General features: G+C 49.4%; 1 protein-coding gene across 3 annotated transcripts in view; it reads left to right on the top strand.

Annotated features, from left to right (window-relative positions):
* LOC132082010 (protoheme IX farnesyltransferase, mitochondrial) overlaps positions 1–2,398 on the top strand; it is a 99,689-nt gene extending 97,291 nt beyond the window's left edge. For 2 of the 3 annotated variants that reach the window (XM_059486036.1, XM_059486034.1), the window contains exon 7: positions 115–2,398. In XM_059486036.1, coding sequence (XP_059342019.1) covers positions 115–557 — 443 coding nt within the window. In that variant the 3' untranslated portion in view covers positions 558–2,398. The remainder of the gene's footprint in view (positions 1–114) is intronic. The other variant, XM_059486035.1, reaches the window with a different exon arrangement.
* Positions 2,399–12,311: the final 9,913 nt, after the last annotated feature.

The following is a 12,311-nucleotide window of genomic DNA, read 5'->3' as shown; positions in this document are numbered from 1 at the left end:
TGTCACTGGTGTCACAGGTGAGTAGCACTGGCCTCTTGCAAAGAGGGTGTGACATCTGAGCTCTGTGTGTGGCACTTCCTGAGGGATCATCTAACACTCTCTCTCCCACTGCAGGTGCATTGCTGTTAGGAGGGATCCTCTATTCCTGGCAGTTCCCTCACTTCAATGCCCTCAGCTGGGGTCTGCGGGAAGATTACTCCCGAGGAGGATACTGCATGATGTCTGTCACCCACCCAGGGCTGTGCCGGCGGGTGGCTCTGCGGCACTGCTTGGCCTTAATTGGACTCTCAGCGGTGGCTCCTGTCCTCGACATCACCACGTGGACTTTCCCCATCATTTCGCTCCCCATCAACCTCTACATCTCCTACCTCGGCTTTCGGTTCTACAGGGATGCTGACCGCAGCAGCTCCAGGAAGCTCTTCTTCTGCAGTTTGTGGCACTTGCCATTGCTGCTGCTTGTCATGTTCACCTGCAAGAAGTCGGTCCTGGAGAAGGAAGACAAAGGCGAACTACGCGGGGGAAGTCATGAGATGGCTATGGAAATTAGATTGCCTTAAATGTCAATACCTGTCATTCTCATGACATATCAGGTAGTATATTTTAGTGATTGCAAGGGGGAATCCTGTGGGAATCTGTTTGAAGAAGAATCATTGTGCCTAGCGACCACTTCGTGTGATAATTTCGGGGTTTTTTTTTTTTGAAAAGGAATAGTCAGGAGAGCTTAAAGCATTCAGGGTCTTAGGCCCCTTAATTCATCACAGGTTATGATTTAGTCTATGCCAGAAGCACATCACTTTGGGATGGCTTTCCAAAGTCCCTGTGAGTCATGGTCTCTGTCCTCATGGGTAGTTGAGGTGATAAGTTAGGAAGTCACATGTGCACACGTGCTGCCTTTAGCACTGGCAGCCTTGGTGAAGCCATCAGGAAGTGACCAATGAATGATTTCTCACCTTCTCACCTTTCTCCCCAGGCACCCTTTCCTTTAATTTAATCTTTGAAGAATATGAGAGGGTGAACTCTTCTCTGAATCTGTGCCATCCCTGCACTGGTATTACACCAAAGCCCTCAGTTTTGGGGTTTTTTTTAAATAAGCTGCTCCTCCCAAGGTTCCCATTCACCTCAGTAGATTTTTAGCTCTCATACACCTGGCACAGTGCTAAAGGAGTGAAGAAAACTGTCTTTCAGCACAACACACACAAGCATTTGAACAGCTCTCCTGTCGCATATCCCTTGGACACACTGAGCCATTCTACTGTATTTCCATCACAGGGAACTTCTGACTCCCATGGTTTTATGTCATTAGTGTTTGAGCCCTGTGTGTCAGATCTTCGGCTGGTAAAAACCACCATCACTGTTTATGGCAGAGAGGCTGTGAGTAGTGGGGGAGGTGAGAGCTGGGTGGTTGTAAGGCTTTTCCATGTTAATGTGTCTTATGCCAGCCCATTGAGTCTCAGCATCCTTAGACAAGCTCTGGACTGGCACCAAGAGCTTGAGCTGTGTTTAATGTCACAGTGTGGGTGGTCGCTCAGAGGAGCTTCGCTTTGGGGGTAATTAATAGGTAAAGAAACACATTTTACAGAAAAAGGGCTGGGGATTTTAATCTAACAGAATGTTCACTTGCTGATGCAGCCAGTGTCTCGCCGAAGCAATTATTGTGGATGGTCTCCCGAGAAGAGTGCATTATCCCTGTTAAATGATACACTGAAGAACATTTCTGGTCACAGTTTAACATGCTTTTGATCCTGCTGCTCAGCTGTGGCTCACCCTCATCTTGCCTGGAGCTGACTGTGACCTCCTGGTGTGCTCCCAAACACAGCAACATCGGGGGCAGACAGAGACAGTGGTGATAGTTTATTGTGGTAGTGCCTGTTATGACTTGATGTGTTTTCATGCCAAGATTTCTTTCCCATGTGGAGAGGGACTGGGCAGCAGGATGAGCACTGATCCAAAGATACAGCAGTACCTGAAAAGGAAGACACTGTCTCAAGCTTGTTCTCAAATAAAGCCCCTCAGGAAACGTCACAAATCTTTCATCACATGTGTGTCACACTGACATAAAACCTTCCCTGGCTGCTCTCATGGGCCAAGCCTGGCTCTTGGTCTCAGTTATGCTGGTGTAACTCAGGAGTGACACAGTTTAACCTCTGTTTTCTGGCAGAGGTGCTTGCAGGAGCAGAGCCACCTGTTTCCATGGCTCTTAAACAATTGCCTGCAAGATTTGGTGACTTGAGTGATTGCAGGTGACAAGATGGAGCTCCCTCACTGTCTGACAGCCTCCATTGTGCTCTACTTACTGTGGGGGACACTTTGTGGAACTGTATGGAAACTGTGCAACTCCTGAATATGTTTTGAAAATGCACCCAGTCTTCTCTGCAATAAAGTGCGTACTGTCCAAAAAGAGTTGAGTGCTCCAAATCTGTTACAAACTATTCACTTCTTGTTGAAACTCTGGTCGAGTTCAGTTAGTTGCAAAGATATTTGGTAGTTTTGGGGCACTTCTCACAGCAGCAATTTTCTTGACCACTTAAGAGTAAGGACAGCTTGTGAAATTCTGATTTATTGTGCAAGCAGCACACTGAAAATAAATCACATGTGAGTGGAAGGGGTTTGTGTGAAACCAAATAATTTTGTCAACCTTTAGGTGGGAGATGAACGTAAAAAGAGCAGATGGCTCACAAAAAACCACAGATTTTCCTCCCAGAGGCAGAAAGTGGTGCTGAGGCAGGAGGGTTGTGGGTTTCTCCTAAGTCATTATAGAGCCAGGCTTCAGATGTTCTGCAATTCCCGGGTGCTGCTGAGGAATTCCATTCTGATTAAAGGTCTCAAGGACATGCCTGTGGTTGTGTTCTGAAGAGAGTCATCTTCATTTCTTGGGCCAAAATGTGTAACATGGACAGGGTTCAGGGCTGGACAGGAGCTTGGTAATAATCACTGAATGTCTGTAAAATGCAGGTCAGTGGGTTGCACCAAGATCTCCACACCCAGTGGGTCTGGCCTTGAGGAAAACATGGCTTTAGAATCAGTGTAACTGGGATTTAAATGTAAGATAATATCTTATTTAAATTTCTTATTTAAAAGAAATACTTTCTTTACCTGAGAAAGTGTCCTCAGCCCTGCTGCACATTGGCCACGTGTCAGGTGTCCTTGTGCTGCCATTTTACTGCCTTTAGGAAATTTTGCTGTTGCATGTGCTTTGCAAACACCTTGCCAAAGTGGAGACGTAGCAGGAGATGGATATTGCAGTAGGTGCTCTCAGGTCTCTTTTTCGGGATTGCTGGTGCCACTATGGAAAATGAAAAATCCTGAGCTGTCTGCCATCACCCAAGGGTGTTTGTGGTGCCTGTGATCCCCCAGGAAGGACAAATGTCAGCCATTCCCCCTCCGGCACTGCTGGTACTGCTGCCCAAATTCTGCAGGGACGGAGGCAGGTGAGGTGCCTTGCTGGGATGGCTTTGCACAGGAGATAAACCTGGGCTTTCTGCATTTCTGTGCTGGGCTGTGCACACATCAGGCTTTGAGGACTCCTTGAACCTGGAGCAGCAGTGGAAATGCAATGTTGTTTTTCCCTTATCCCATCTGGATAATTTGAATATGGTTGTTTGTCACTATTTATGCTGATTACTCAGGAACTCCCTGTGAACTGGTCCTGCAGAATCACAGAATGTTTTGGGTTGAAAGGAGCCTTAAAGACCATCTTGTTCCAGCCCCCAGCCATGGAATACCTGTTCTTTATGTGGTAGTAAAACAAATAGCAGTGGTGTGCTGTATCCCTCCTAGCCCTTGGTCTCCTGGTCTGCTGGACAGGGTCCCATGTTGGTGTTGCTGTCACTGGAGGCAACTCTGCACCACCAGAAGCCTGTACTGAAGTTCATGGAGGAATCTGAACCAGTGACTCAAGAGGATGAAGCTGGGTTTTGTCTATTTGGACTTGAAATATTTTGTGTGGTTTTGTAGATAAAACAGTAGCCCTGAGGCTCAGAAGATCTTCATTCTTTCCAGATCTCTGTAGAAGAAATGCACTCCAGCTGTAAAATAGGGATGGAGATACTTCTTGTTGGAGGAGGGAACAGCTCATGTCTCTGTCAGCCCACCCCCATTGTTCTGAGCAGCCCTGCAAGGTGAGGGCTGGGTAAGGCTTTGAGGAGACACTGGGTCCCCTCCTCTCCTTTGCCCTGACGTTCAGCAGGTCACAGAGCACAGCACTGGCCTGGCAGGGTGCTTTGGGGAGCTGAGCTGCGTGGCTGGGAGTTGCCCTGTGCTCTCAGGTTCACGAGCAGCCCCAGGCTTTGTGTGAGCTGTGTGTGGTACCCCAGCAGAGCAGGTATCCTGGTACCCCTGCCAGGGAGGCATCCCAGCACAGCCGGCAGTTGCTGGAACAAAACGCTCTGCTCTTTGTTCCAGCATGAGTGAAGAAACACAATCCCTGTGCTCACAGCACTTTTCCTTCTCATTTTCCCCACTGGGCTTTTTTTTCTCACTTCCTGTATCAATCTCTGATATAATCTGCCCCAGCAGAGTCACACATTCACACTATCCTGGCTCCAGCAGCATTTCCCGCTTAGCCAGGCCATGGCATTTCAAGGCTTACACAAAACACATGTCCTTTTCAGTTCTGACAGTCCCAGAAGAGTAGGAATGGAAGCAGTGATACTGTTAGAAATCATCATTACAGACAGAAGGCATGTTGTCCTGGTTGCTCTCCAGAGTTGATTAGATATTCCCATCTTCCTAAGAAATTCAGGGTATCTATAGAACACTTTGCTATTAAAACAGAGATATCAGCACTGTTTCCCTGCAAACAGTGCTCTGCTGGAGGTGGTAATTCTATAAGGTCCTTTGCAGGCTGTCCCCAATGGCATTTTGAGTCGTGGAATTTCTTAACCAGGCAAAGAGCCACTCCCGGTGAGGGCTCATGGGATGCAGGATGCCACTTGTGCTGTCCGTGGGACCTTGAGTCAATTATTTGCCTCTTGGTGCTGCAATTCCTTCTTCCCATCACAGCAAGGTCAGTGCTGCAGGGCAGGGCTTGTCCCCCAGGGGAACATGTCCAGTTCTTGGCCTTGCCCAAGATAAGTCAGACTCTGCTTCTAATGTTCGTCATCTCCCAAACAGAGTTTGGGAGGGTTAACATGGGGTGAATTTGGAGTCAAAGACCACAACAGTGTTGGGAGTTCAGAGGTGTCATCAGTGATCACCCTCCTCCCTGAGATCCCTCAGACTGTGTACCCTTCTGGATGGTTCCATCGATGTTTTTTAGTCCCCTCTGAAATAAAAGTACTACAGGATTCTATAGCTCCAATAGGAGGTCTAGTGAGCTTCAGAGCTGCCTTCTGAACCCTTCTGTTCACAGAATCCCAGAACAGCTGGAAGGGACCTCTGGAGATCATTTCATCCAATGCCCTGCCAAGACAGGGCCACCCAGAGCAGGTGACCCAGAAATGTGACCAGGTGGGATTGGAATGTCTCCAGATAAGGAGACTCCACACCTTCCCTGGGAGTTCCAGTGCTCTGCCACCCTCAGTGGAAGTAAGTTCTTTCTCATATTGAAGTGGAACTTCTTGTGTTTTAGTTTATGGCCACTGCTCCTTGTTCTGTCACTGGGCTCTACTGAAGAGTCTGACACCATCATCCGTCACCTCTGTTTTTTCTGCTTCCAGACTTTACCTGTTTGTGCTGAAGATTTTCCAGCCTGGGTCAGCACTTCGGGCTACTTTCCAGTATTTCAGAAAAGTACAGTTCATCTGTTTCACAGAACAGACTTGGCAAAACAAGCTGTTTTCCCACAATGTGGAGATGTTTTCCTACTGTTCCTAACCAGTTCTGGCACCCCCAGGTCTTGGAGCGAGAACTGACGATTTGGCAGCGGGCTCAGGTTGGCACATTAAACCATTCTGGGAAGGTGTTGGGTGTTTTTCCCGGTGCCTGAAAGGCTGTGGCTCCCAAATGCTTGTTTGAGCATTGCTGACCCTCCCTAAGAGATGCTTTGCATGTGGTGGGCATGGATTGTACTGGGGAGCTGGTGAGGAGCTGCTGCCATGGTGCATGTGCTTTGGGAGAGCACAAGGCCTCAGAAAAAGGTGCTAGAAGGGAGGGTGCCTGAGCCTCACCACTAGTGCTGGGACAGCTCTAAATTCATGCCTGTATTCTCATTTTTGTAGGACACCTGACTCAGCCTTGCCCACCGAGTGAGGGGGGTACCCAAAGAGAGGTTTCCATGTGTCTCCAAAGTGCGGGGAGACCTCAGGACTGGGGCTATTTGGCGGTTGAGGTTCTTCCCCTGGTTTTGCTGTCCCAGATGCATCCCATGGTCCTTTCTGCCCCCTGTTCCCCTTTTTAACACTTTCTATTGTAATTACAGATTCTTTTTCATACATTTTTTTCATGGAATGTGTGCTGTAACACACATTGTCTGTGCCCTTCAAAACTAGTTGTAGTCAGAGACAAACTCTCTGTTCTTCAAGAGAGATGCAGACTTAGAGGAATTGTCCTGGGTGATTGGAAACAGCAGGGATCTGATCTCCCACACTGACCAAACTGTCCCTAACTGCGGTGACTGCGAGAAAGGTGCACAGAGACCAGACCTTGCTGCCAGGGCATCTCGCAGCATGGCAGGACAGGCTCCAGCACTGAACTTCTTCAGGTGCAGGATTGGCATGGCACTCAAAGCTCATTTGCAAAGAAGTGTCTGGCCCAGAGATCCATGGTTTAGGTTTTTAACCAAGGAGAAAGATCAAGATTTTTGCTGCTGTTTGGGATTTTTTTTTGTTGTTGTTGTTATGGAGAGGAGACACTGTATCAAATTAAAATTGAAACAGAGATGCAAATAAAGTAATTAAGGCATTTCCACAGTGCTTCCAGGGAAGCTGCTGGACAGCATCCAGACTGGGGACAGGAACAGCCTTTTAGTTTATCAGCTGAATTCCAAGGTTTGGATGGATATTCCTGCTGCAAAGTTGCCAAGGCCATCCCTGCACTGAACCAGACCCAGCAGCACTGAAGGGAAATTCAGGCATGCCAGGGGTAAGCAGGATGGCTGGGGCCACACACTCACCCACCAACAGAGAGGAATGTTATTTGGGTCTCTTCTCCCTCATCTGATTGCTCTGGCCTGGTTGTTGCGTTGCACTTGGCTTTCAGCGGGGGCAAGGACTGGCTTTCAGCGGGGGCAAGGACTGGCAGGAGCTGTCAATATGTTGGGAGTGAGCCTGATTAACCCTCCTCACTTCAAAAATGAGGACTGGGAAGAGCGTAGTGAAAGCATCTGCAGGGCGATGTTCCCATGCCATCCCTTCCCTGCGCTGCTCAGAGCTCGGCCCCCGCCCTGTGGGACCCCATGGCCCTTGGCCGGGCCAGGCCGCGCCTCCAGGGCTGCCGAGCGCTTCTGTTTGGGGTGCGGGGAGCTGTCCCCGGGGTGTCACTGCTGCTGGGCCCCGCAGTCACCGGGGCAGCATCGCTGCCGTCGCTCCGTGCGTGTCTGGGAGGTGAGGAGCCTCAGGAACCCGCGCAGCTGAACGAGGCGCCTGCAGAGCTGAGCCGTGGAGCCGTCGGACTGCAGAGCTCAGAGCTCTGGGCACGGTCCAGAGCCGCCCGCCGCTCGTGTGCCCTTCTGCCAGTGGGGAGGACAGAGGGACAGAGGGACAGAGGGACAGACGGACAGACGGACAGAGGGACAGAGGGACAGGGATTGCTCCGCGCGGCTGCCGGGATGTGCGGCCGAGCCCCGCTGGCCGCGGTGGCGGGCGCTCCGCTCCCTCTGTTGACTTCTCCCGAAGTTGCATCCCTTCATCCAGCAGTGTCCCTGACTCTGTAATAAATAGCACCTTCGGTAAAGCCTGTAGCCCTCACTAAACCACAGACCAGACTGATTATTGCTGCTTTTTTAGCCTTTGCAGAGCTGTTTTTATTTATAATTGCTCCCCGCTGGTCTGTTCATAATGATTTTCCCGGCTGCATCCCATGCGGTCCACTGCTGCAAAGCCACATTTTCATAGTAGCTGTTGTTGGTTTTAATCACTTGTTATTTGGATGATATATTAATGGCAGTATCTCTGTGAAGCTTTAGAGTGTTTTCTTTTCCAAAACATTTACAATAAAAGCTAAGTGTTAGCCCTAATAACACGTGTGTTTCCTTTGGCTGCCTCCTCCAGCGATGAATGCAATTAACTGTGTGCTCAGTGCACAGAATCACAGAAATTCTAGGTTGGAAGAGACCTTTAAGATCATCGAGTCCAACCCATGTTCTAACACATCAACTAGATCATGGCACCAAGTGCCACATCCAGTCTTTTTTTAAACTCTTCGAGGGGTGGTGACTCCACCACCTCCCTTGGTAGATGATTCCAGTATTTGACCACTCTTTCTGTAAAATACTTCCTCCTTAATTCTAGCCTGTAAGTGCGGAGCCTGTCTCATCCCGTCCTGTCCCGTCTCCTCCCCAGAGCCTCTCCTGAACCTCTGATTAAAAGGTGTTTGGGACCCCACTGGGAATAAGGGTGCTTGAAAGGCACTGTGTGGTTGGAGGGGCGTGAACTTTTAATTGCCCATGTGCAGACTGTAGGAGGCTATAATAATCCCAACTGTACTTTGCAGATGTTTGTTTGTGTCTTGTGTTCTCCTAAACCCCAAACAACCCATCACACCTTATTTCCCAGAGAGGAAGGGTGATGAGGCTGGGTGGTTTGATGCTCTTGGGATGAGAAAGCACTAGTGAAAACAGAAATAAAACCAGAGCTGTTTTCTCCTGAGTATCCTGAGTCTGTGGGTGGGGAGGAGTGGGGTGATGCTCTTTATTTTAGACATTTATGGGGGAAAGCACCCCCCCTAGCAAAACCTTTGCTGGAAGTGGTTTAAATGCAACACTTAACTCACTGGGACTGCTGCCTTTAATTTCATTCAGAAGGCGACAGTGAACGGATTCTTCACCCACTTCAAAAGGCCGTGGCCGTGTGTCCACTGTGGTGCAGGTCATTCATGGACACTACAGGAGATGTGAAAACATCTGCTAGGTCCATGCCTGCTCCTTTCAGTACCGTTACTCCCTTGCTAATAATTGTCTGTGTTCTGTCATCTAGAAAGGGACCTTGTGTTCCTCCCAGGTATTCTAATGCTAATTTGTTTAGTTAAAAAGAAGAGGCTAAACAGATGTGAACCATTTGGTTAGGTTGTAGTTCATTTGTTAGGAAGTGCAAAGGATTCTTGGCAGGATATTAAATATTACCTTGGCTGATCACAAACACTTCATATTTCAAGAGAGGAAGGGAGGTAGGGACTTCACTCCATAAATCAGCCTTTTCAAAGAGACAGAAAAAGGCAAACATTTGATAAATCTGTGTCATTATATTTAGAGATCAAAGGGGGTTTTACATATGTATTTATGCAACTGGCAACCCAGGAGACAATAATAACAAACACAGATCTCTGACAGCTTTACAAAAATAAAAATTAGCCGGTTCTAATCTGTAATTATCTGGGAACTGTGTGAGGTAGGAGGTTGCTCGCACTAGAGCTTTGCTGAGACACTGAGCAAATGTTAAGTCATTCATAAATACATTAGGAAGTTCCGTGGGCAGAGGTTGCCAGAGCCACTGGGTGGTAGCAGGGCACAGCCACTGCATCTGCAGCCCTGGTTTTATCCACAGAGCCCAAGTTAGGCAGGCAGGGGCTACCAGAGCCAGAGGTCACCAGGAAAAGCAGCATTTCCCTCTGTGCTTTGATGAGAATCATTCCTTTGTAATGAAAATACAGAATGGTGAAAATCTATAGAGATGGAAATAAGTAGTGATGAAAATCATTCCTTGGTTTTCCAGCAAATTGGCTACAAGGAATTTACCTGAAGAATCCCCGAAGGCAGGAGAATTTCCATCTGTGAGGTCTCTCATGCCTGGCAGTAGCATGGAGTTAGAGCTCCATGTCTGGTACCTTCCATAGCCTCTCATGGCCTGGATGAGCCCTCACACTATTCCCAATGGCTGCTCCACTCTGTACAGTTCAGTAAGTACAGGACTGGAGCCACAGGCTCGGGTCAGTCAGGGAAGAAGCCTGAGAAGACCCCAGAAGGGGTTTACAAGCAGCAGAATAAGTGAAAGACTAATGGGGGCTGCAGTGGGTATTGCTTTAATCCGGGGCAGAATTTAATCCAGGGCAGAGGAACTGAAACTTCTCCAAAGCAGCAAGAGCCATCACATCACCCAAGAGAAGGCGAAATCCAGTTGCGTTAAAATAATTTCATGGACAAAGCAATGCAGCCACAGAAATTAGAGATGAAGTAGCATGATGTCATCTCTCCTTCCTTCTGGCCAGTCACCGGGCTGATTTCCTATTCTCTTGTGCTGGTTTAAAATGACTTCAGCAACTTGGTTTCTGCCCGTTCCCATGGGACACTTCCGCAGTCTATAGATTTCACTGGTAGGAAACTCTTCTTGACAGTCAGACTATATTTTCCTTTACTCAATTCCATCACATCACTCCTACTTATGCCTCCTTGGAGCACCCTAAACACTCTTCTCCATTGAAGTCAGTGCAGTTATGTGAGCAGTAAATTTGGCTTATGGCATTTGGAGAAATAGATATTAAAACCCCAGGGACAAATTAGGGAGTAAGGGGAGGGAGGGCAGTGGGGGAAAGGAAATGGTTTCAGGTTAAGAGAAACAAGATCTCCTCTTACATCTGTAGAGCAGTGCTGCCCATGGGCCTGGTGGGAGCATGCCCAGGACAGCACAGCGGGACACTGGGAGAGGCAGCGATGTCCCTGGGGTCCCCCGAGGTTGTTCCTGGGATGTCCCCGTTCAGTGGTGGGGTTACAAAGCCACAGCTGAGGGCTCTAAGGCATTATGTGGCACTTGGACTTGGGTGCAGAGAGGTTGCATAAAGCCCTGGGCACTTGCCTTGCCAGTGGCTGAGCTGTTCTGAGTCCCAGTGCTGGTACCCACAGCCACCCCATGGCCTGTCTCCCCCAGCTGGGATGGCCACTGCCTGCTGCTCCAGCAACCCTGTTCCAAGAACACTCACTGCAAGCTGCACCTCTATGGGTTATATTTATGCATCTTTTAATAAAAATAAAAATTAAAAAAAAAAAAAACAAAAAAAAAAACAAAACAAAACCAAAAAAAAGCAGAAAAGAAAAGCTGCCCAAATGCGTTGAAGCTGTAAGTTACCTGATTGCTGGGAGAATACTGGCTAAAGCATTTCCATGGAATGTGCAAAATCTCCATCCCTGGAGAATGCTGGAGCAATCTGGTCCTGGAAAGGAGGGTCCCACAGCTAATGGTATTGTGGCAAGGATCTCCTCAGACAGATTCTCTGAGTCTGCCTTGCAGGACCTATTGTGTTTGGTTTAGTTTCTGTGTGTTACTCCCATAATGTGGACTGTGGCAAATCTCACCAGGAATTTTTAAGGGCCAGGATTTCAGAAAATACAGCACAACAGAAGGTGCAGCAGTTTGAAAAGCCAACTCATCAACAAAAAAGGCAAATCATAGTATCACAACATAGCTTGGGTTGGAAGGGACCATTAAAGGTGATATAGTCCAGCACCCTAGACCAGGTTACTCCAAGCCCCGTCCACCCTGGCCTTGAATACTTGCAAGGATGGGCCATCCACAGCTTTTCTGGGCAACAGTGTTCTATCACCCCCACTGTAAAAAAATTCTCCCTAATATCTAATCTAACCCTACCCTCTGTCAGTTTAAAACCATTATTCCTGACTGTGCTAAAAGAAAGGCTTGTCCCCACCTTTTTTATAATCCCCACTTAGATACTGAAAGACCACAATAAAGTCTCCCTGGAAACCTTGCTACCCACGTATCTGGGGACAAGGAGGAGAAGAAAATGACTGAGATGCCCCCCAGACCATGCTGCCCCCCAGACCATGCTGCCCCCCAGACCATGCTGCCCCCCACACCATGCTGCCCCCCACACCATGCTGCCCCCCACACCATGCTGCCCCCCGTGCCTGGCTGCTCCCTGCAGCCGTGGGGGACAGGGCACGGGCAATGCCAGCCTGGGATCGAGCGTGCGGCGCTCGGAGCCCCCGGAGCCGCCCGGGGGTGCCCCACGGGCCCGGGGCCCCGACGGCGCGGCCCCTCCTGCCGCCAGCCAATCAACGCGTCCTCCGCTCCTCTCGCCCCGCCCCTCCTCATTATGCGAGAAGCCGCGGCTGTGATTGGCCGAGGGCGCCGCCCGTCCCCCGGGCCCGCGCCCCGCCCCCGCCGCTCTGCCTGCGCTCCCGGCGGCGGGCGCGGAGCGGAGCGGGCGCGGAGCGGAGCGGGCGCGGAGCGGAGCGGGCCGGGCGGCGGCGCCGGGCGGCGGCGGTG

This window comes from Ammospiza nelsoni, chromosome 19 (genome assembly GCF_027579445.1).
Source record: "Ammospiza nelsoni isolate bAmmNel1 chromosome 19, bAmmNel1.pri, whole genome shotgun sequence".
NCBI classification, from domain to species: domain Eukaryota; kingdom Metazoa; phylum Chordata; class Aves; order Passeriformes; family Passerellidae; genus Ammospiza; species Ammospiza nelsoni.
The sequence above is the reverse complement of the archived record's forward strand: the minus strand, read 5'-3'. Positions and strand labels throughout refer to the sequence as shown.